Source organism: Lissotriton vulgaris, unplaced genomic scaffold, assembly GCF_964263255.1.
Source record: "Lissotriton vulgaris unplaced genomic scaffold, aLisVul1.2 SCAFFOLD_584, whole genome shotgun sequence".
Lineage (NCBI taxonomy): Eukaryota > Metazoa > Chordata > Amphibia > Caudata > Salamandridae > Lissotriton > Lissotriton vulgaris.
In genome coordinates this window covers 723,635-749,789 of record NW_028247781.1, presented here as the reverse complement: position 1 = coordinate 749,789, position 26,155 = coordinate 723,635, and the positions used below count along the sequence as shown (strand labels likewise).

General features: G+C 45.4%; 1 protein-coding gene across 2 annotated transcripts in view; it reads right to left on the bottom strand.

Moving 5' to 3' along the window:
- Positions 1–26,155, bottom strand: part of PUSL1 (pseudouridine synthase like 1) — a 481,771-nt gene that overhangs the window by 27,950 nt on the left and 427,666 nt on the right. For both annotated transcript variants that reach the window (XM_086949793.1, XM_086949794.1), the window contains one exon: positions 15,774–15,828. In XM_086949793.1, coding sequence (XP_086805919.1) covers positions 15,774–15,828 — 55 coding nt within the window. The remainder of the gene's footprint in view (positions 1–15,773; positions 15,829–26,155) is intronic.

Sequence of the window (26,155 nt, the reverse complement as noted above, 5' to 3'; positions counted from 1 at the left end):
CAAATCAGGCTACATCCTGATTCAAGAGATCTTACCACATTCATAACTCCTTTTGGGACATTTTGCTCTGTGCTTATTCCGTTAGGCCTTGTATCTGTGGCAGCTTTGTTTCAGAGGGTCATCTATGAGTTGTTTGGAAGTTTGGAGGTGCTGAAGTGCTTTCAAGATGATATTTTGGTGTTTGGAGAAACTATACAAGTGCATGACTTAAGAGCTGGTTTCCAACTTTTTGGGTCTATGCAGTCCGACCAAGAAAGAAGAGTCAATGTCCTATGTGGGGATGGTAGAATTCCATGACAAGTCTGTCTTTAATTTATCCTCAAAGACGAGTAAAATGAAACAGGTTACTTAAAAAAGAGAAGGAATTTGTGTGGAGTGAGGAGTGCGAGCAGGAGTTTGTTGATGTCAAGGAAAGTCTTGCCAGTGCAGATAATTTGCAGTGTGTTGCTCTCTGTTTTGTTATGAATGATAACAGCACAGTAGGTTTGGATGCAGTGTTACTACAAAAGAGGGAAAATGGAAGTGATTTTAAAGCCATAACTCATGTCTCTAGGTCCTTGCAAGGTCGAGAAGCTAATTACACCACCACTGAAAGAGAAGCCTCAGTTGTGTTCTGGGCCATTACAACACTGAGAAATTATTTGTGAGTAAAGGCTTTTATTGTAATGAAGGACCATCAGTGGCGGTTCCTCCGTTAAGGGGGTGGAGCGTCACCTCACTGTTCTCGGAGCAGTGAAAACATGAAAAAAATGATCATAAACAGGTTATTATCATTTAATTTTTCCACGCTGAGCAGAGTCAAGGGCACGGTGGGTCGGGCTATGCTGATAGACAGCATCTGCAATGGGGAAGAGGTGGTAGGCATTGCTGCAAGTGCGCATGACTGTTTGGCTGGCCATCTCAGGAAGGCCAAACCGTCATGCACACTTAGATCTCTCCAGCCTGAGCTGAGCTGCACAGCCGGGTGGAGAACAAGCAGAGGCTACCAGGCCCTTAGAGTTAAACCAGCCTGCTCAGGCCAATCACAGTGCTGTTGTCATGCATTACCAGCATGAGAGCAGCGCTGTGATTAGCATAGGGGACTGGAAGCCTTGATTAGACTGCCCGGAGGGAGTCGAGGAGAGGTGCAGAAGAGCACTGAGGCAGTGGCCGGCAGGTAAGTGCCCTTTTATTTATTTATTTTTTACTCCCCCCTCCACTACCCCCCTGCACTGCCTCACCACTTTTATGTCACAGCAGCCGCCACTGAGGACAATAAACCATTGGTAGAAGTACTGTGCAAGAAAGGTCTTGATGCCATTTCCATGCATATAAGCAGATAGATTGTTAGGTTAGAGGAATATTGCTTTGACATTTGCTATGTTCCTGGTGCCCACTACAAAGTGGCAAACCGTCTTTCTAGGACTTAGTTTGGTTGGAGAGGAGGAAAAAGAAAGCGAAGTACATTGGAAGTTTTACTAAAGGAGCCATTTCACAAGAAGAAAGGTTAAATGGGGTTGAGAATGATTCTGAGTAACAGAAAGTGAGTAGGGGTATACATGATGGATGTATCACTCTAAGAGCAAAGTGAGTAAAACATACGAGATGCTCATTACATCATCCTGAGGGGAGCGGAAATGTCGAGAGGCTCCCTACTAAACTGGTATGGTAAAAACTGAGCTAACCCACTATCTGTAAGGAACTCTTGTATCATCAGAGAAATCTGAAAGATTGTAGTGAAGTAAAAGGCTCATGCCTTTAGAATCTCTGTTACAAGAGAGACAGCTCCGCTGTCCGAAGTCCTGGCTAAAAGTTACCATGTTCAAAGTTTACTAATCACAAATGTAAAGCTGAAATCTTCTGGGCCCTGGTGTAGGATAAAAAAAGCTGTTGAGGACTTCTTGGAAATCACCAGAAAGATGGATGTTTGTTGAGTAAGTTGCTAGAGTGAGTGGAAACCAAGAACGAAAAACATGGCCGCCTTGCTGAAGTCTGCAAGTGCAAGGCACTACAAATGCGCAGCTATTACCTAGTGCAAAGTTCTTGTAGGGTGATGGCTACTTTACGTTTCAAAACCTGGGGAGCAGTACTGTACATTTGTACAAACTGAGGGCCAACCCAGCTGCCTCAGAGAAAACTGACACAAGTACACGCTGCATGGCTCTTCTGCCAGAGGTTTCAGACAAAGTTGCCATTAGGAAACCATGAGTCTCCCCACCCCTGCTGATTCTGGCAGCACAGCTTCACTGGAGAGGCTTTTTTAAAGAAAAAAGTGTAATCCAAAGCTAGCCAGCGTCTTGCTTTAAGCGCTCAGGGTCTTGAAAGCCAAAGGACAATGTGAAGAGGGGAAGGACAATCTTTTATTCTGAGTTTCGAATTGGCCACTGCTCTTACCCTTCAAGCGGCTTAAAACAGAGCTTATCCTGAGGCCACACTCCCTGCTCCTCTGTAGCTCTTCTAAATGGTACAGGTAGCCACATCCATGGGCCCTCATTCTGCAAAGCACTATCCTTAGCACCAGGCTACCAACAAACCTTATCCCTGTCTCACCACCTTCAATATTCTAACTCTAACTATCTGAGCTCATGCATTCCATAGTGTAGAAATCACATGCACCATCTACAAAGCCTACACAACCGTCACCCCCAAATATATGGGTGGCAGGTTAACCACCTCCGGTGGTCCTCCGCCTGCCGCCAGCCAGGACGCCATCAGCCTGGAATGGAATAAAAAAAAAAAAAGGGGCAACAGAACTTCTCCATCTATGCACCCGGGATCTGGAACAGCACCCCAGTGTCTATCAAGACCACCCCAACCAGACCCAATTTATGAAAGAACTGAAGACACACCTGTTCATAGACACTAATTATGACAAAATAACGCTTCACCTCTGCTCTTGGAACCAAGCTTCCGCTGTAGTCATAGAATGACTATATGTTTGCCTAGATCCTGTAGATTACTTCACCGTCTTTTAGCCAGGTTCGCCTTATGCAAATACCACATACATACCACATACATACATACAAGAAAGACCCTGTTCCGGGGCCACACTGCCAGCCCCTCTCCAAACCAACCACCAGGGTGCAAAGAGCCCCCCTCACTGGGCCTCTCTAAAACTATGCCTATGGATATATATTTCCTGTATCCCATGGCCTCACTTCCTGCACCTCTCTAACCCTACCACCAGGGAGCAGACAACCCCTCTCTGTGGGCCACACTACCCTAGCTCTCTAACCCAGCCACCAGGGGGAAGACAGCGCCCATCTCTTGACCACAGACTGCACCTTGCAAACCCTACCACCAGGGGCAGGCATCCCTTATCACGGAGCCACAGGGTCTGGGTCTCTCTAATCCTACCGTAAGGGACCGGACAATCAGCATCTGCAGTCTTCACTCCTTGTACCTCTCTAACTCTAACACCGAAAAGAAAAACTCCTATCCCGTGCCTCACTGCCTTGACCTCTTTAGCCTACAACCAGGATGGACATCACCCCCTTGAACCTTGCACTTCCAGCAGCTCTCTAGTTCTCCCTGGCTCTGATCCAGAAACAGCCTGCAGCTCTCTAGGCCGTCTAGTCTGGAGCAGACGGCCACTGCCTCTCGGCCTCACGCTCCCTGCAGCTCACTAACACTTCCAGCCTCTGGATGCACCTCTTAAAATGTGATGAGCATCCAAGCTTCAAACCTTCTGCACTTCTCGAAAACATCCACTCTCGGTTACCAGACAGCCCGCAATGGCAGGAATGTGTCCTACACTACAAAGTTCTTCAATTGAGTTACTTATTTATACATACATAGAAATATAGACACATATAGACATACATGCATACACACCAACAAATCTAGAAGGTATGTCTCTCTCACACTTCTCGAACTTGTGATGCCTGTTTCTTTGGGCTATGTTTGGGACACACTTGTGCACACGACAGAAAGGTCAAAACATGTAGCTTCAGAACTATTCATGAGGCTACACAGACCCACAAGCTGTAGCTTCAGATAGCAGAGCTGTTCCTCTGGTGACACGGCGTCTTGTATACGACTGATAAAACTTAACAGGGATCAACCAAGTGAGTGGCTCAGGGTCACACACAGAATCAGTAAGAAGCTAGGAACTCATCACTTGAAAACCCAAAACTTAATTACCTGGCCACTTCCATACTGTCCTGCTCAGAATCTTCCAAATGCAATTTCAATATTCAGAGTTATAAGAGACTGGCCAACTTAAAAAGCAAACTCTAGCTACCACTGCGGCCTCAATCATATGCCACTAACAAGCTGCCCATTGTGTTTGAATAGATGTAATAATAAAATGCAATATTGTTTGAATGAGCAAGTGTGCACATCTTTAAAAGGATCAGTATTTCAAAGATATTAACCATGCGTCTGCTTTCACAGCTACAAAGTTACATGTTGGTGATAATCTGCAATGCTCTGAGAAAACTACACAAACTTATTTTCTATTCTATTTAAAACAGTGAGCAATATTTCAGGTCTCAGGCACAGCAGTCCTTATGTTTCTAGCTGGCTGCAGGCACACACCTGCCAGGCTGCCATCACAAACTTGACAGCCTGCAATCAAAAACGTTGTACTCTTGACTGCACAGTGAAGTCTGTCCCACGCAGCCCTCCCTCTGAGTGGGCCAGGATGGCACTAATACTAGCCTCGCTGTCACGACGCGCTGCTGTCTGCCCACATCTTCTCTTTGTCAGCTTTAATTGGCAGTCCTTCCGCCCCTGCATCCTTCACTCCTAAAGAGGTACCACGCTCAATCAGATCTGAAATTTACGCAGAGCTTTTTTGTCCTCAAGGCCGAAGTGTGTGATCAGTATGTGCATACCTGTTTCCAGTAGAACATCATATTTTTGTATAAATTGCTTTGGACAGAATTGGTCTTTAAATTGGCCAATGTCGTTCATGGTGATCTTAAGAACAATGGATTTAACCCAGCTCTCTTGACTGGGGGTGAATGTTTGATTTGCTCTGCATTCTGTCCATCATCTGAGTGTCTTTTGCTTTCTCACCCTAAGTGCGCCGGGTATGCCCAGACGAGGGTCCCGGGCTCAATGTGCCACTGGATTCAAGCTAGCCTTCTAAACTGGGGTGGCAAGGTGAGCAAAAGAACGATGGATTTAACCCAGATCTCTTGACTGGGGGTGAATGTTTGATTTGCTCTGCATTCTGTCCATCATCTGTGTGCCTTTTGCAATGTCTTTCTAGGCTTACTGGCCCTCCAAGATGACCAATCACCAGCAGATCATTATTGGTCCCAAGGATAAAGTAGACCCCAGGGATAAAGTAGCGGCTGTCAATGTACAGGATACTGGCATTCACATTCCAATGCACCTTCGCTATGCGCATTTCTTGTAATTTACAAATTAAGCCAACATGCCAATTTGCCAGTGCTTCCATTTGGACTGGCCTTCACTCTGCAAGGTTTTCACCAAAGTGCTCGCACCAGTGGCGGGTCGCCCACCAGGTCAAACAATGCCTACTCTGTCTCTACCGAGATGATTCACTGGCACAAGTGGGGAGTTGCAATGCTCCACCCACCTTCCACATCTGATTATGGCCGAGCAGCTTCTTTTCATCACGGATCTATACTTTTCAAATCTGGAGACCGTGTTTCTCTCTCTCAAGCCTTAGACTCCGTTCCCAGTGGTATTTTTCAGTTCTCTTCCAGAATGACTGGGCCTCTGCATGACAGTGTCATTGGGTTCAAGGAAAAAGGTCTTCAAAAATGTGATTCCTACGACATAATTACCATATAAATGATACTAAAATGAAGTTAGAAAAGCAATAACTTTTCCTAATACGCAATAATTATGTCCACCAATCTTTATTTCATGCATCAGTGGTTAATTGGCCTTCTCTTCATTAGAGGCCTCTGGGATGTTCTCGTTTCACTCACTGTTACACAATCTTCAAAGATTATGATCATTTGGCATCACAGAGGAGAGTATTTTTTGTAAGTAATTGAAACTGTTAAGGCTGTTTTTTCTTGAATTTCTACTTAAGGCTGCGTCTAATTATGTGTCTTTACCTATCATCGAATGTCTTTACAAATGTTTATGTTTTATTTACCTGCCATCGAATGTCTTTACAAATTTGCATTTTTTATTTTTCAGAGAAAATTTGTTGATGTTTAGTTCTGGATGTTGGGATACTAGAGATAATAAATGTAGGCGTGCCTTTATTACCCCCTACGAATCATTCAAGGAGATCCGAACTCACTCTGAATTAAACAGGGGGACATCTAATATCATTTATAAACAGTGTGCTGCTGTCTCATATTGCCCTGTTCTCGGTTCACAACGCTGACACATACTGGATTACTTACAATACGTTTTGCACGTTTTTGACAACTGGATGCAAACAGTTGTAGTAACACAGCACGTGCACCACTGCAACGTGGATAATAGTTCTTACACATCTTGCTCGGATATAAGGTTTAACCCCATTCAAAGCCCTTAAAGAAGAGCCTGTGAGTGTGCTATTTTGGTCAAATATTCAGTGGGGACACATGGAGACCTTGACTTCTACCTGAGGCGTCTTCGCGTCATCAAGTGTTGTAATCTTGAGTGACTCACTATCCCAATTTCCATTATCGGATAAAGATTAAAAGTGGTTAGACCACCATCGTCATCTCATCTGAGAGGACCCGACTACAAATATTCTGTGTATTTCCCATTTGCCCTCTCTCCTCGTCTGGGTGGGGATGGAATTGGAGCTATAACGTGATACTGACTTGAGGTTATCCTGTCTGGCTGAAGCCCATCATCTGCTGTCTGGTTGGACCTGGCAGGAGACATTTTGTCCTGTCCGTAGCTAGACTTGATTACTTTACACATTGACTCTGCTTCTGTATAATTCTCAGCCCATCGTTTCTCTCCTAAAATGGACCTGAGCAGGGCTGCTCACCCAATCAAGAGTTTCAGTCGATGAAAAATCATGTACTGCCCTCCCCATCTATTACCTTCAGGATAATCCCACAGTAAAACCTTGCTTTGACTTGATTCAGCCCTACAGAATTTAGCTGCGAGTCCACACATTTGACCTCAAATAGATCATTAAGGTATACCTGAAAGTGAGACCCCCACTCTGGCTAATAAAGCCTCCTACGACATCTGAACACATGGCGGCAGAGCCAAGCTCAAACTCGCACTCCATTAAACCTTTCCCATATAAGTCACACAACCTATCCACGCACTGTATGACCCTACATAATACCTACACTATCCCATGCATCTTTCTGTGACGCCGGTATGCCTAACCACAGCACCCAGTCCACTGTGACGTAATCAGAGCACACCTCTGGCACTCACAAACGACACCCAGCATTTCCGTTATAGGACACACTCCACCCATGCACCCTCCCACAGCATATGAAAATGCGGTCACAGTCCACCAGACAAGGCAAAAACACTACCAGACCACAACATGGACAAGCTTGCGCTTCACAACTACCAGTATTAACGATACTGATGTAGGAAAAAATATAAAAGTATGGAAATGTAATAAATAATATTACATTTTATCAACCCACCAACCTGTTCTTCCAACCCTATATCTGCCCCTCGATTTTTACCCCATAGTGTCAATTACGATTGAGATTATGTTCAACCCATGAAATAACTCTGTTGTCCTAAATCGTACCACTAGATGGCGCTCCGCCCTTCGTTTTCCTTTTGCTCCTGCAAATTGAACAGCTGTCTGACTTCAGATGCAGATGTCCTGCCAAAGACAGCATTGCTGGATTATGAATTTTCTTCACTTTTCTGGAGGCGCTATTGCATGTAACCCTATTTTAAGAATGCCATTATCACTCACATCCTACGAGAGCCCACACTTGACATACTTGCCAGCTCACACGTTACGACTGTGCGTGTCACACGATAGCGGCTAGGGTCAACGGGTGAGTAGCCAATATTACTCAGTGACAGGTTAAAAGAGCAGAAAACCACTCGAATTTCGAGGCTTTGAACAGAAAATGCTCATTAAGAGGTTTGGAAACACCCTAGGACATGGCACCACCTCAGCAGGCTTTTATTTTTTTGGGGAGGTGGCAGTTTGGTGGGGGAAGTGGGCAAAAGTGCCATGAGGCACCCGCTCACTTCTCAGTGATTTTTTTTACTTTGTTGGTAGCTGTTCTGCAGTAAACATGGCAACAGAGGGCCTGGTGTACAAACTGATTTTACGGACGCAAGCATCAAATTTGCGCCTTTGCGACTGCAAAATGGCATTTTTATATGTACAAAACCCCAATTGCAATTCCTTGGTGAATGTCAACAGACATAGGTCCATGGGGCCACTGCTTTCTCCTAAAAAAGTTTTGCAAAATATGTTCATTTTATTTTCTAAACACATCGTGCTTCATTTAAGAAATACAAAGATTACTTTATTTTTATTTAAAAGTAATCACAAACATGGTGGTCTGCTGACCTCAGCAGACCATCATGCCTGTGGCTCTTACCAACTGTAGTGGGTCTCCATTTGCGACCTACCTCACTCTGGTTAATGAGGTAGGTCAAATTGCGACCCTCTACTTTTCAGTATTTTGCGAACTAACCTTTTAATGCATAGGTTGGTTCACAAAATAACAGCACATTCGGTGGAAGTCAGTGTGCAAATTGCACCCACTTGTACCCCAATCCATTTAAATGTTAGTAGACTCCTAATAAGACATCACAAATTGCAAATAGTTAGTTGATGCAAATTGCGATTTCTTATTCGGAATTACTGGTCATCAAACCCAGTGTATCCACCTCTCTGTACTCTTCTCCGGTTCCTGTTCGGTTTCCTCAGGAGTAAACTCTCTTCCTATTCAAGGGTGCAACAACAGCAAGTTACCATAGGGCCAGTGAAGTTTATGACTGGACAATAACACACAAAAAGCAACTGGAATAATTATACTGAATAAATCGATCCTTTCTTGAACCTCTTGAGTATCCACAGATATTGGAGTAGACGCCTCACTCACTCAATCGTGACATGCTTCATCATCGGCGCCTATCCACACCCTGTGTAGGATGGTACCACCAGGGTGGACTCAACCAAAGATGGAAAGAGGCATCTAATCCAATATCTGTGGATACCCAAGAGGTTCGATGAAAGGATTGATTTACTCAGTATAGTTATTCCAGATGCTTTTTTGTGTGTGGTTGTTGACTTTGGGGGAGTGCAACTGGTCTTAGAATCTCTCGCTCTCTAACCGTGTGGGAACGTTTTATGATTGGCACTGATGTTAAAACCAACAATCCCCATTTATAAGTTTGTAACTGGCTCTTGCTGCAGTGCACCAGAAGTGACTCGAGGTATGTGAATTTCGAAGGCCCATCGCCAGTTGTGCTTTGCCTGTATATCCACTGATGTCAGGGCTAAGAGTTTCATGTTTCTCTTCTCCGTCCCACTGCACAGTGCAGGGAGACACGAAGGAGTCCCGGCTGAAGACTGATCGTATTCACATAAGAACAACTAAGGAAGTTATGTACCTGGGCGAGGAAGGGAAATAGGAACAGTACTGATTAACAGAAGAGTAATTGCTGCATGACCTCTTTAGAGACGTCAGCGCCCCAGTCCTTACATTTCCACAGTGTAGATTAATGGTAAGCCTTAAATTGTATTCTACAAAAAACATATTCCATATATAGTTTGCCATATAAAGGGGATTAACGGATCAACCATAGCTGAAAAGCCTCAACCCAAATATTAGATACCCAAAGTCCCTAGATGTTGCTGAGCCATGACAATGATAAGGAGAACTGAGCCAGTGATCTGGCTTTGCGCCAAGAGCCATAACACAAGCTGAGCCGTCTAAAGATTTGGCAGGTAAGTGTTATGTTATGTTATGTTAAAATAAGTTTATATAGCGCACGGCTACTCTAAAAGAGTGTCCCGGTGCTTTCCACAGGCAGCTCAATGTATAACAACATTACAGGAAAAAACAGATACAAGAAAAAGAAAGTGATACAGCAAACATCATTTAAAAACATGAAAAAGATTCTTACAGATTCAAAATAGATTCTCTCTTGTTTCAATACCTGATAGAAGTAATAGTTCTTAAACATGAACTTTTCTCTGCCTCCAATGCCCTGACACCAATGCCATGAATGAACCAAGATATGGCACTTTGTCTTATGAACTGTATATGTGTCAATATTATTGTTGTATGTGGAGCAACATTATAGCCTATGAGAACATTGGAATGTGGAGCACTCCATTAAATACAATGGAGTGCTCCGTGCGTCTACGTGCCGGTAAAGGCCCACAAAGCAGCATTCCAATGTTTTCACAAGGGCCTCTCGGAGCCCGAAGGGATTTAAACCCCCTCGGGCTCCAAGAGGCCTTTGTTTTATGTGTTAGAACAGTCTGCCCTCTAGTGGCAGAATGTTCTAATAGCCTTATAGTCCTTCATAGCTGGGCTATACCGGCTATTAAAGTCTTGCTCCCCTGATAAAGGCCCTCGCCGAACACTGGACGGGCCTTCAATAGCCGGTAAAGCCCGTTACGGTGGGCTATAATGCTATATTAGAACATTGGAATGTTGGGAGCTCTACTGAAAACAATTAAGTGACTCTGAGATAATAATGGCTGGCATACGTCTTCTGCTCCAACATTCCAGTGTTTTTCTTTCTCTTTATCTCTTTTTAATTGAGAACAACCAACCCTCCGTGGGTGGAATTTTCTAATTTCCTTCTGTCTTGGGTTATACCGAATGTTAAAGACCCACTGCCTCGTTATAGGTCCTTGTCTGCGGCTCCGGCCTATAAATCTGGTTGAGGGACTTTAACAACTGGTATAGCCCTTGGCAGTGGGTTATAAGGCTATATTAAATATCAGCTAATTGGCTTTTTATGTAAAACACAACCTGAACTGAATTGCTTCAGGTGATATCAGATTTAGAGCTCAATTAAAATGAAGTATGCAGTACATTGATTTGTGCAGGTTTACACAATTTGGTCAGGTGGGTTAGCTTGGATTTAAATCAGTTTTCCTAGTTACATATTGTGCCATTCAGCCACTGGATGAACATCTTGGCAACTGGATATAATCTCCTCTGTTCCTTGTTTGTTTGTTTATTTATTTATATAGTGCAACATTAATCTGTATGGATATCACAGCGCTAAGGAGAGCGCAACCGGGAGTGGAGTACTTAGAGAAGGTCTCTAAGTTACTAGGAAACAGATGGGTTTTCAAATTCTTCCTGAATTCCAGGTAGTCATCAGTAAGCCGAAGTTCTAGGGGTAGTTCATTTCAGTGCATTCCAGTGAGTTGCTGCTAGATGTGACAAGGAGTGACCCCCTGCCTTGGTCTTCTTGATGCGTTTAGTTTTTGCCCATGCCTTGTAGCACGACCTCAGGTTCAGTGTGGGTGCATAGAATTCAACTCTATCTTGTAGAATTCTGGGGCCAAGGTGGTGTAAAACTTTGTGTGCATGGCTAAAGTTTAAATCTAGCCCTTTGTCCCACATGAAGTCAATTGAGCTCACTCATGCATTCTGATGCCGAGCTGTACTTGCTCTTGTTGCATACCAGCTTGGCCGCCGCATTCTGGACCACCTGCAGATGAGCAAAGAGGTAGTCCGCCATGCCAACATAGAGTACATTCCCATAGTCCAATTTGCTTATAAGCAAGGCTTGGATGATGGGTTTCCTACACTCCAGAGGGACCCATAAAAAGAGTCTTTTTAGCAATTTTAGTGTGGCAAAGCTTTTCCCACACAGTGCACAGTCTTGGTCCTGCATGGTTAGTGTGTTGTCAATGAGAATGCCTAGTTTTTTTGCAACCTGTTTGGGTGCGTGTGTTCCTTCACCACTAAAGGACTATGCTCTGATGTCAATTATTTCTTACTCTAAATTGGTACATCAAGTTCAATAAATACTATTCAATACTCGATATACATATAAACTCTAAAAATGTCATTCTTGAATACCTTTAAGCACAAGGGAAGGCAAGAGACTATTTTTCTGTTAATATATGTGCCTTTCCTTGACACAACAAACAGTAAATTGGGATAGGGCTTTGGGACAATGGTCAAGCCAGAGCCAGACATTCAGCCCAAGTAAGGCTCAAGCTGTGCTTGGATTATCCACTTCCGAAAGTCAGCTACACCCAACCTGTAATAAATGTAAACAGGGGAAGGAGCTGTCCTCCAGATGTCCAGAGCAGGAGCATCTCCTTTCCCCTGCCCAGGAGACCACATCCCTCTTGTGGATCTGCCTTGAGCCAAGCCCAGTAACGAGGAGTCATAAGCAATATTCTGTACGGGTACAGAACCATGGGGGATAGCCCTGGACCTCTGGCAGCCTGGTGGAACTTGAAATATCTAGGATTGTGCATCTTACTGCATTTTGGATTTCTAGGGTGTTGAGGAGTGTTTGGTGGTCGATAGAGTCGTTTTTAAGCAGATAGATTGAGTGGGACAAGCGGTCAGGTGTCGCCGTTGCCTGTGGTCCTGAGAATGTCATCAACATCCTGGATGGCTGCAGTCTAAGTGCTACAAATGGAACTGAAGTAGGATTGGTAGTTCTGTAGCAGGTATTGTTATTGATTTTGTCATTAATTTGATTAGGAGAGGCTTTCTTAAGACCCTTTCCTATAAATCGTAAGAGCATTATTGGGCAATAGTTTATGAGGCTGTCCTGACCCAGGTTTTGTTTTGTTAGAAGAGGTAAGATCTGACGAGTCCTGAGGGCATCTGGGAAGGTGCACTGGGGAAAGGATACAATAGCAATGTTTAGCAGTGTTGTTAGTTCTTCTCCAGTGGGTACAATCCATGATTTTTGATGGGGTTATGCTGTCTTTGTATCAGGTGATTCCATAGACAGGCGTAGGGTCGTAAGGCATTCTGTGGAGAAGGTTAAAAGTATAGATTTCTTAGGAGCATTGAGTGTATAAATAAATGGGCATGCTGATGACAGGTATGTGAGTAAGCTTTCAGCTTCCTGACAAATCTCATCTATCTTGCCCTTGAATACGTGTTTGATGACTGAGCACTTCACATTGAAATTGGTTAGTATGAAAGTTGTTGTGGCGCAGATGGAGTGTACAATGGTATCGACAAGTGTTTTACTTTTGTTATTGGTCTTGTTCTGGGATGTTTGTAGTGGGTAGTCTTGGTCCCGCTGATGAACTACCAGCAAGAAAAGCGGAGTTGTTTTAGGGAAGCGAGATGCAATTCTTCTTATGGTATATGATTCATTATTTGCTCTTGAGGCGTTTCGGGTTGTACCACTAAGTTGTAGGTCCAGGTTTCATAGAATGAAGTTTGAGGGAGGCGTGAATGCTTGTGGTCTGTTGATGGCTGCAACTAAAGTCTGAAAGGAGAAGCTCCACATCCGTATTAAGGATCTAACTAAAGAAGTTGCTTAGGCAACTAGGTCATCCTGGAGGGTGTCTTCAGGAATATTCCTACAGGCTCTGCTCATCATTTCACAATTGTTTGTTGGCCACTATTTGTTGAAGGGAGGCCTAATACGGCAAAGGATATGGTGGGTCGCGTCGAGAAGCACTGGAGTGGAGCAGTTGACGCCGGTCACTGATATGCAAATGAATTTCAGAGTCCAGAGTAGTCGACCTGCTGTGTGTTTGTTGAGCGAAGAGCTGTGTTATGTTGGGAGAGACCAGCAGATGCAATCCTTCAAGGTCTTTGTGTAAGTGGCACCTTGCAATTTGAAGTCACAGATGAGGCTGTTGATACTGTAGCTGGTGGATGTTGATGTAAAGAGATATGCCGGGCCTGGTGGCTTAGTGGATTAATGCGTCCATTGCAGGGCCTGTGTTCGACCTCATGGTCACAGGTTCAAATCCCAGTGGGTCCACTCAGCCTTTCATCCATCTGAGGTCGATAAAATGAGTACCATTGGGTTGGGTAACAATGAACATTTGTTATTCAGCGCCAAGAGACCTCTGGGTTAACGTGTGCTTTACAAATACACATGTTATGTTATATTATGCATCTTGGTGTTTAATCTGCTGTTTTGGCCTGGTGGCTGATAACTAAGGTGAAATGCACAGCTCTGTGTGACAATCAGCAGCAAGTGACCGGAGAGGAGTCTGACGGTGGATGAATAGGTTGTTGCTGAGGTGTGCAGGGACACAAAGTTTGGGTAATAACTGTGACCATCCCTAAGCGTCTATTTGTCGTGATGGTGCGCTGGATGCTGCCACTAAAGAACATCTGCTCATATGCCTATTTGAAGTCTGCAAATGTGTCTTCACAAAAGAAATATATATTTGTGAATCATAGACTGGCTACAAGTGAATCCACCCTCACCAGCACCCCCAGATGAGCATAAGCAGAACAAGCATAGGGATGACGTAAATGTTGTATACAGGGCTGCAAAGGATCCATGTGATGAAACTGGAACAAAGGTGTGTCACAGGTCTGAAGTTTCAAGAACATAAGCAAACACCCTTCAAACAACGCTCAAATAGATACAGAAAAGTAAACACTCCCCGTTGAGCAAGCTAATGGCCCACTTCAAGAGCCAGGCATGGAAACAAGACTTTACAGGTCACATATGGGTGCGGGCTGTATGCATGGTTAGCATGAGCAGAAAGATGAAGCAAAGATTTGACATCTCCCACTGTAATCGTGTGGGATGTGGACGTCTAGGATAAGAGTGGTGGAAAAAAGAGAGCAGGGTTTCTGCAATGAAAAGTGTTTGCTGAGTATTGATGGTGAAGCACTTGGGTACGTCAACAGCATGAGCATTGCTGAGCACGTTTAAACAGGAGTGCAGAGTGTTTAATGTGGGTGGTTGCGAAACAGATGCTCATGAGAGTACATGGTGTGTTCTTGCAGTGTGCACTGTAAGGGCTGTGACGTGGTATGTCTGGTGTGCTGGATGAGATGCATGTGATAGGGGTGGTGTTATGAGATGGTGCAGCAGGAAAGAAGAATAGAGATTTTAGCCATCTGTCTTTTTCGGGTCCTACGAGGCACAAACAGAAACTGTGCTTGTCCAGGTTGCTATTACCCAAGGATGGCCGGACAAAGAATTAAAGGGGGCGACAAGAAGGGCTTTTGTGGTTTCAGGTTGGTGGCAGAGGTGTGTGGGATGGAGTACCCGTGGTCTGATGCTCGCTGCCCTCAGTCGACTGACAGCTCTAATAGGTTTCAACAGGGGCGGCCTTAGGCATGTGCAAGCTGTGCACCTGCACAGGGCCACCAAACCCAAGGGGCCACCATGCCAATATATATCCTTTAATATAATAATCCTCTGAGGATGGATGCATATTTGCGTGGCGGCCCCTGGCAGGGATTTGGCGGCCTCTGGCTCTGTTCCACTTCCAAACACCCTGACCCCCTCTCTTCACTGGCCTCCATGCTCTGCCCCACCCGGACCCCCATTTCCAGTGCCCCCTACCTACGCTCCCAGCCCAGGGCCACCATGAGCCTAGAGCCGCCCCTGGTTTCAAGACTGCAATTCACTGCTTTCAAAGCTGGACGTGACAGAGATGCAGGGAGGGCTGGTAGCCTGTGTGGGAATACACCGATTTTTGTAAATTCATCCAGTGATACATCCTATTCTTGTTGAGTAATGCTCAGCACCGAGCAGAAAACAAAAGAGCTATGACGAGAAGGTGTCACAGGGTTAGAATCGAGAGCACACACCGGCTATCGAGTCTGCAGTTCTGCTTCAGCAGGATTTTTGGTAAGGAGATAAAAAATGACAATAAACAATACATTTTAAAGAGAGTTTGTGTTAATCACCTGCTTACAGCTACTGTGTGTATACATACATCAAGTATTTATTCTATGATAAAAGCGGATACCATCTGAAAACTGTACCTGTTTGTAGAGGAAAGACCTGCTCCTGAACGTCATCTCCCAAAACTGAAACTTCCTGGAGGAAAAATATGAGAGGTGTTTAAGAATGTAGATTAAGAGAATAGTTCCACATCTTGGAAGAAACACTGCCAGCAGTCAAAGGGCGAATCCAGGGGGTGGGTAGCAGGGCTAATTACTAGCAGCTGCAATCTGTCAAGTTAACTTCCAGGCAGAGCGGGTTGGCTTCAGGGATAATGGCTAGCATGGGAAACCTCAGGATTCCTATCCTGGCTAACTCTGGATTTGTTTTGGAACTTACATTGGGGCGTTTCAAGAGCTGCATTCTGGCAAGCTCGGGGTGCCTTGAAAGATGTTCTAAACTTGAAGGCGTTCAAAAGACACCAACGCAAAAGTAAGAGCATAGCAGTCAGTTGTGCCAAATATAGGACCTTTAAAAGAAACAGACTCTAGAAAGAAAACTATAAGTTAAGTACCTAAAAAAAATCCATGCTAAAATGAAATCTTCCAAGGTTTAACTAACCCCTATTATAAAGAACAGAATTTAATGAGCACAGTTTTGACGCTAGGCAGATCCATCTAAATATATTTATGGGGACGTACAAGAGATATTAGAATAAATCATTTCAAAACCTGCCAAGGTAACTTGAAACAAAACAAATCAAATCAAATCAACTCAAATCATCGACATGTTACAAACCAAAAGACGAGATCATGCGCAGGTCCGATTAGAGGAAGATATCACGCATGCAAACATCCAACTGTTATCTTTCTGACATTTGTCGGACACTTTGCATGCCTATGCACAGCTATAAGATTGTTGCAATACGATAGTAACACCCTTCCAAACATCACACGACACCCAACACTTCCCACATAGCTCAGACTACAAAAACCACACTCTACCAACCCCCACAACATTTAGGGTAGCTTGTCAGTCAATTAACCTCAAGGTGGTGTGCTGAAATGACTCTCCCTCCAGTCGCTCCATGCTTAATAGTACAGCCAGACCATAAGTCAAATGTATGGCCCTCATGCATAAGACCCAATGCTTTCCATCTACAAGACACTGTACTCTCTACTAAATATGCAGAGCGAACATGTTAGACTCATTTCCTACCATCTGGTAATGCCCTGGACCTTTTATTAAATGTATGATTTGTTATACAAATACAGTAGCGGCCGGCGAGCTGACAAAGTGGCGGGCGGGAGACAAATAAAACAAAAATGCCTGGAGAAGCGAGGAGCTTCTCCAGGCACAGGCCTCCCGAGCGCACTGTGGCTAATCCTGATGCTGCTTTCAAGCTGCTGTAAGCAGCGTCAGGATTGGCCTGGGCGCCGATGATTTGTGCTTCCACACAGACTGGAGGCCTGTGCTAGCTCTCTCCAGCCTGCAGCTGGGGTTGGAGAGAGCTTCACTGCGCATGTGGGTTTGGCCAGCCTGAGACGACGGGTCACAGTGAAGGCCGTGCCCAACATTCCGCCTCCAGCCTGTCACTACCCTGGCCACGCCCCCAAGCCTCGGCTCCGAGAAAAAATTAAAACGATAAAAACAAGAGTTTATTATCATTTTATTCTTAATTTTTTCGGCTGCTGGCAGGTGGTGTAACAATCCTCTACCATAGCTGAGAGCAGCTGCTAAAATACTCTACAATATCGTCTATGAATAGGTGCATAATTTAGATGTATACCCCATATAAATAAAAACACTTTGGCCATGGAAATATGTCAGTAAAATAAAATACAATTATGATATGTAAAATACGATAATATAGCACTCGTATAAAGGGGTAGTTTGTAAAATGTAGTTGTTAAAACACAATAAGTTAAACCCCTGATTCTGAATATTTTTAACAGGGACAATGTTCTGGCAGACAGTAATTGGACTAGGTTATGTTCAAGAATGTTTGCAAAGAGTACATCTACAGTAGTAGGGACAGTAATTCTGGCAGTGATACTAAACTCAGTATAAGAAATACACAGCTTCTGCATATGAAATTTCGATAATTTGAAGTTTTGAAAATGGATATATCAGTCACTAGACTATATATTGGAATACATACCAGAGCTGTATCTTTGACTGAGAGAGGACTGATTCATGACTCTCAGCGCTATATCCTACTAGTGCAGAGGCAGATTCCTGAATCAAAGACCTCTCAGGGGAATAATGGAATTATTTATTAAAGACTGTGGGCCAGATGTAGGAGAGGAAATACCGGTCGGTAACGGACGAATGCGGCCGTTACCGACCGGTATTTAGGAATCGGCATGTAGGGGCCAGTCTTTTACAGAATTGGTAAATTTACCGATTCAGTAAATTTACTGATTCTGTAAAATACCGAATCGGTAATTTTACCGATTCGGTAATTCCACATGTAGGTGGCACTCCTGAGAGTGCCACAGGCCCTTTAGAGTCTGTATTTTACCACCCAATCCTATTGGGTGGTAAAATACCGAATGCAGGTGTGCATGCAAATCTGTGCATGCACACCTGTGCCATGTGACACACAGACATGCCCTTAGGGCATGTCTGTGTGCCACATGGCACACATGCCCGTATTTGGGGTGCTAGCGGGTGTCAAAGTGACACCCCCTGCACACTTGCAGGATTCGGTATGTACCGATTCGGTAAATACCGAATCGGTATTGCCCATAGATTCCTATGGGCTTCAAGGCCCATAGGAATCCATGGGCAATACCGATTCGGTATTTACAGAATCGGTAAATACCGAATGTTACCGATGCGGTTATTGAAAATAAAATTTTACCTACATCTCCCACCTTCTATTTTACCGATTCATAAATACCGAATCGGTAAAATTCGGTATTTATGAATCGGTAAAATAGAATTACCTACATCTGGCCCTGTGTGAGCTGCACGATGGATACTCCTAGCTGCAGATTCCTCACCAGTTGAAAAGATACTCAATCAGTACCTCCCAAGGTGGTAGGTCTGTGGAATGGCTCAAATCAAAAGGTCCTGCTAGACAGAACGGGCTATGTCGGACCTGGCTGTCAAGGCAGTAGTGCTTTGTGAACTTGTGCACTGATGCCCATGTCACAGCCTGACAGCTATCAAGAAAAGGCACTCGGTGTGCCAATGCAGTGGTGGAAGTCTTAGCCCTAGTAAAATGGACCTCTGACAATCTTTAGGCTCGTTTTTGGCCAATATGTAGTAGATCTTAACACAGAGTACTTTCCACTGCGACAGAGTCCTTTTCTGCACTGCCTTGCCTTTCTTTCCCCAGAGAACCTCACAAAAACCTGATTGCACACCCAATGGTCTTTGATGCAATCGATGTAAAATTTCAGGGCTCTCTATGGGTCCAGGCGATAGAGATACAACCAATTGGGATGTGGCTCCGCACTCGAAGAATTTCAAAAAATAATGTTAAGAGTTTGTAATGCTGTTAACAATGTGGTTGGTGCCTTATGTGAATCTCCCACTGAGCGATAGAGCCCATATTTGTCTTCCTAGGGGTGAGCCGGAGAAAAGAACATTGGGAGAGTGCTGGATCGTCCAATGTGAAAAGAAGTCAGGATTTATCAAAAAGGCGACCAGTATCCACAATACCACTTTACCTGGGGAAAAGATGGTGTAACGCTGCTGCACAGAGAGAGCTTAGACTTCACTCATGTGACCAACTGAAGTGATCATCATAAGGAATACAGTCTTCAAAGTCAGGACCGTTAGAGGGCAGAGGTTCCCTGGTTCGAAGGCAGTGCACATCAGAAAAGTGAGAACCAAACTGAGATCCCCTGTGACATTGCAAAGGGGATGGAAGAAAGCATGTGTCAAACCTTTTATAAACTTCACCACAACTGCTGATTTGAACATGGAGAGCTGATCCAGCAAACGTAAAAATGATGAAGGTCTGCCAAATAACCTTTAATGGTTCCCAGTGCAAGTTGCTGAGTCAGAGATAATCAACAACATATCCAACAGTCCGGCCTGTACCCTGTCCATTTTGCGGGTGCCACACTAGACCACATACATGTCACAGTGCCCAGCATACAGACTTTGTAGAGGGATGCCTGGCAGCAAAGATGACATCCACAACTTTGGGAGGAAGCTTGAATGTAGATAAATGCTTCAGCTCAATCTCCATGCAGGGGATGCACACTGAGCAGGTTTGGGTGCAGAACACTGCCCTGCTGCTGCAACAAGCGATTCTTTGGAAGCGGGTAGCCTTCTAGATGACAGATACTTGAACTCAAAAATTCCAAGTACCACAATTTTCTTGCCCAATCTGGATCCACTAGGATTAATTGGGCCCAGTTGTTCTAATTTTTCTGTAGAGGTCGAGGCAGAACTGAAAGTGGCGTAAAGGCATTCAGGAGTCCCATCCTTCACTGTATTCATAATGTGTCTCCAAGAGAGAACATTCTTGGAAGCTCCAGGGTGCAAAAAGTTTTGACATTGCACCTTTGATGGTAGCAAAAATATCTAGCCACTGTATTTATTGCTGGAAGGTTCCCTGTGCCACCTTGGGATGCCATCACAACTCATGATTTTGCCAGGCACCACGGCTGATTTTGTACACCCTTGTGTTCAAAGATACCACCAGGTGGTTAACGACCAGGAAAATACCTTGATGCTCCAGCGACGATCTGCCTCTTGGCACAGGACCCAGAATGCAGTCCAGTCATGCTTGTTGCGATACCACATGGCAGAGGTGTTGTTCATAAGAATCTGAACCAGTCTGTCTTTAGAGGACGGGTGAATGGTCCGCAACTCCAATTGATTGATGTAGAGATGGGTCTCCACTGGAGGACAGAGTCCTTAGATCTCCATGTCTACCAGATCACCTCCCAATCCCAAACATTACGTATCAGTCACCACTGTCAGCTCTGGGTGGGGCAGGGAGAGGGGTCTGCTGCCGGTCCAATTGTGGTTGAGTAAGCACCTCTGCGGGTCTTTTGCAGTCTACTCCGAAACCTGGATGGAATCCAATAGGTTGCCCTTGTGCTGGGTTGACTGATAATTCAGGTTCCACTGCAGACCCCACATATGCCACCCGGAATTGTCGACAAGCAGGATTCAGAAGGCCAAAAAGCCTCAAAGTATTGAATATCAGGACCTAGGCTGAAAAATTGCTATTATAGTCCAAATTTCCTGGACGTTTGACGAAGGGAAGGCCAAAAACAGCACCATATACAGAATGGCCAAACTGTTGAAATCCATCAAATGACATAACCATCAGGGAGGCTTGCATTTCACCAGAAATGCTCATGGATTAATTCCAAGAGTGATGCCGAAGCACCACACTACCGCCGACTGCTTTGCCCAAGCAGTCGGTAGTGTCCAGTCCAAAATGGATAATGTATTTAACCGCTTCCTGACTATCTTAGAAGGCTGGAGCCAGATTGGCCCGAAATTCCTCGTAACTGCAGGCAAGATCTCGCTAACCATGTCCCATAAATCTTGGGAGTATCTCCCCAGCAAACAGCTGGCATTGATTGTTCGGAGGTCTAGGCTGGCTGATGAAAACACCTGTTTCTCTAGTACTGCAGGTCTCTTCTTCTCCCTATATTTGGGGTCGTAGAAAATCAATTGGAGTTCACCCTTCTGGTGGAATTCTGAACCACCCAACTTCCTGGCGAACGGTGCTGCATCACAATGTCAGTGTCACCTAGTGACGGCCTCTGTCACCTGGCTACTTGCCTGTTCACCGGTGGACAGGAACAAGTATTAAACAAGGTGCCCATTGAATACCAGTAAAGGCTAAGAAGAAGCCTGCTCAGGTTGCATATCTTCTGTTAAAGAGTTGCTCTAGCTGTAATTCTAACACACTCAACTTTTATCATCACAGCAAAGGAAGCACTGCCTTCAGTGGATGGTCCAGTGGAGAACACTACACGTTGTACAGGGAAAGTGTTCTACAAAATGTCCTCCTGCAAATCCATGTATAGGTTGCCATCATGAGAGCATGAGTGATAATAATCCCCATCATGTCCACTGTCCGCTCCGAAAGCTGGTTGATTCTGATCAGAGTGGAACAGAACAGCTGTTGGAACACTTAGTACGGCTCCGAAGTAAAGGCATGGTTCTCTCTCGGTCGGATTGAATTGGGACCAGGTACATCATAGTGGCTTCAGGACGCAACCTCCTTGGGGGTCGAGACAAATTCGACTTGGAGCCAGGATTATTGGGAGAAGGTTTTCTTCCGGCAGCATGTAGGTTGATGTCAAAGGGAACATTTTTATTTTTGGTGGTGGACTGGAAGTCAGCTCCTACATCAGAGAAGAATCCAAGGTGGGTTCATGAGACACAGACGGCACTGAGGCCGCCGGAACCACCAAAAGCATCCCAACTGGAGGCCTCTGTTGTTCCATGGAGTCTGAAGGTGCACCACAGGGAGCCAGAAGAGTGCCAAAGATTTGCAATATGGCCTCTTTAAAGGTTTCAATACGTTGCAACGTTGCTGATGGCCTTAGAAACTTGGGATGCGTCAAGATCAGTTGCGGAGTCACCTCCTCGGAGGGGGACTGGAAGCTAAATTGAGAGAGACCTTGATGTCCTCTCAACTTCTCAGGCTGAGAGTATCAGGTCAGGGATGAATCCTACTTAGCTTTCTTGAGCTTCTGTTTCCTCTTCCACTTACCAGAAGACTTGTACTGTGACGGAGGAGACCTGTTGTGGGAGCGGCCTGAGAGCAGGAACGCGTCTGCATCTATGAATTTGCGGAAGACATCCATGTCTTCATTCATGTTCGGTAACGTACAGCTTCGTTTCATGTTCCTGAAAGGCCTCAAATTCATAAAAGCACACTCCTTGCGGACTTGGAGTGGTGCCCTGAACCCAAAACCCAAGCATACCACGTGGGAATCTCTCACAGACATTTGTTTGCAACAATCCATACAAGATTTAATCCTGTAGTGTTAGAAGGGGAAATAGTTTATTTTGCTTACTGGAAAAATAACAGAATTTTGAACAAAAACTCAGCAACTGTCAATGTAAGAGAGGGAGTACGTTCAAAGGCAAGGAAAGAAAGGAACTGATGTCAACGAGCAAGGGTGGCACTCATATGCACTCAATCAATTAGAGGGTATGTGCTATATCATCACACATTTTCTTGTTTATTTACCATGTGCGAGTACCACTCTGGCAAAACTTAGAAAAAGCATTGGAGAATCTGCTTATGCTTCTTAATAAACCGATTGGAACAATGTCTTTAGTCCAGTGTGACCAGCGTAGAATCTGAATTTGAAAGACCCCACCTGCTTCTTAGGCCCGAAAGGATGAAAAGTGTATAAAAGACTTTAGTGATTGGGGTGGGGCAGGCAGACTGAATGCTGGGGAGAGATGAAAAAACAGGGATGCCTCAGTTAAATGAGCGATGCAAAACAATTACCAAATGCTAGCAGATCCCACTAAGGATCTCAGGATCCAAATAAAAGGAATGTTTGATGGTGTCACAGAAAATGACTGAATCTAAAAAAAAAGGGTCAGGATTTGTGATGGGCAAGAATCCCAAGGTGTCATATTTTCACACCTTAACTAAAATCAACAAACCAACAAGACAACCACAAGGATGCACAATCATCCCTGGCATTGGCTCAATTCTGTAACTATCCAAATTTTGGGATTACTTTCTACGATTACTGGTAAAAAAATAAAGTCATAGCTTAAAGATACTAAAGAGATGCCTAATTTTCTGAACAAAGCACAGAATGGTATCGTTTAGATAAAGTATCACTCTATTTACTCGATTTTAAAAACGGTAATTATCACCACGAAGCTCACCTGAGCTAAAGCGCCGCATTCACGCGCTCAGCCTGCCCTCCTAGACCCCCCAAACACAGCGAGTCCCCGCTGTCAGAAGGGGAAGGGGAAAACGCCCACACCGCCAGCGCGGTCAAAGGCGAAGCCACGCCCACTGCGAGGCCACGCCCATAATAATTACTATAAATGTGTCGGCCATTCCAGCGCAGCGGACGAGCGCAGCGGGAGCGCCGTTTGCGCGCCGAAGGCGCGCCTAAGGCAAGCCCGTCTGCGCCCGTCCGCGCACGACCGGGCCTAGGGCCAGACCCCCTGGCTTCCAGAGCCTCCACCAAAACCACATATTCCCGTCGTGACCTCTTAAGCCTTAGACCTTCTATCGCCCCCTCATGCAGATATATCCATGATATGAATGGACCCTTCGTCAGCTGCACGAACTGCCAGCCAGTCCAGCTCAGACTCCTCACACGAGAGCCGAAGCCCGCAACCCTCAAACTTGCCTCGCTGAACTGTCGCTCCCTCCCCAAACATGCGACACTTATCCACCACTTAATGGAAGACTACGAGATTGACATACTCTTCCTAACGGAAACGTGGCTTACTCCACACTCTGACTCGGACATAGTGTTAGCCACTCCACCGGGATTCCTTATCCAGTCTCTCCCTCGACCACTAGGCAGAGGTGGAGGCACTGCTATCATCTACCGAGAGGCTTTCACCTGTAACTCCAGCGACGCACAAATCCCAGACTCTGAAAGCCTCCAATTCTCAATCAAACTAGACCCTACGAATTCCCTCTCAGGGATTCTAGTCTACCGCCCCCCCGGCCACCCCGGCCCCTTCCCCAATGCCCTCCTAGACACTATAGCAACACAGGCTCACTCCGTCACTAATTTTATCTTAGTGGGAGATTTGAACATCCACTTCGAAGATACTTCAGATTCTGGAGTAGCCGACCTAATCACTGAACTAGCGGCCTCGGACCTCCGTCTCCTTAACTCAGGAGCCACTCACATCAAAGGCCATCTGCTGGACCCAGTGTTCACCAGCACCCCCGCGATGCAAGTAATAGATTCCATCCCCCTTCCTTGGACGGACCACTTCTTGGTCCTATTCCAACTTCCAGGATCCCTTAGGAAACTTCAGAAACTGCCCACCTTCACTAGAGGCAGGACCTGGTCCAAACTTCCCATTGAAGAATGGGCCAATACCCTGATATCTACTACCCCGACTCATGAAGATATCCCGGACAACGCCGATAGTAACTTTAGAAACTGGATCACGTCCTCCCTGGACTCTGTGCTCCCACTCAGAATGCGCGAAGACAAAACCAACAACACGGGTTCGGCACCGTGGTATACCCCAGAACTTCGTCAGCTCCGCAAAAATTGTAAAAAAGCCGAACGGCTTTGGAGAAAAGACTGGCACAATGCCAGCAAAGAGGCCTACCACTCCTCAGTCAAAACCTATAAAACTGCAATTAAGCTCTCCAAAACCTCCCACTATGACACCCGGATAAAGGAAGCCTCAAATTCCTCTAGGGAATCCTACCTCATCGTGAAGGAGCTATTAAAAATCCCCATCTCTCCCTTGCCCACCACCCCCCAGGTAGACAGAAGCAACGACCTAGCCGCATACTTCAACAATAAAATCGCCCGTATCCTCACATCCCTCCCTCCCCCTAGCCTCCCCACCCGCAGAAACATTACTCAGCCCCCCGATCAGACGGGAATACGCCCCCAACTTGAGACATTCAGGCCAGTAACACATAACGAAGTGGAAGCTACCCTGAATAAAATAAAAAGCGGATCTCCTTTAGACCCTGCACCCTTGAGATTTCTCAAAAACGTGGCCCCCGCTATCACCCCTACACTCACGGAGCTTATCAACTGCTCACTTGCACAAGGAACAGTTCCCGTCAGCTGGAAAAGTTCAGTGGTGAAGGCACTCCTTAAAAAACCCCAGCTCGATCCTAATGATATGGCAAATTACCGACCCATATCCCTCCTCCCGGGGATTAGCAAGATCACCGAGAAACTGGTGAATAGTCAACTCTCCCGATTCCTCGAGACAAATAACATCCTACGGCAATCCCAAACCGGGTTCCGTCCGGGACACGGCACAGACACCGCCCTGATTGCCGTCATCGAAGAAGCAAGGCGCATTCTAGACTCAGGAGGATCAGTGGCAGTGATCCTCCTGGATCTGAGTGCTGCCTTCGACACGGTTAACCACCGTGTCCTTCTTCACCGATTGACAACAGCAGGGCTTACCGGGATGGCACTCAGCTGGGTAGAGTCCTTTCTTACTGGACGCACGTTCCAGGTCTGGGACGGTGAACACCACTCGTCCACACTTCCACTTACCAGCGGGGTTCCTCAGGGCTCCTCCCTGAGTCACACACTTTTTAATGTGTATATGGCCCCTTTGGAAGATGTAGTATCACCATTCGGGATAAAAATCGTGAGCTACGCTGACGACACACAATTGGTCGTCTCCCTATCACAACTAGACGACCACCCAGACAAATTACCAAACTGTCTCACCGAAATTCACGGATGGATGTGCGAATCGTCATTGAAACTCAACGGTTCCAAAACCGAAGTGATGCTCATGGGCAAACAATGGGCGACCATCCCCCTGGCGATCTGGCCAGACGTGT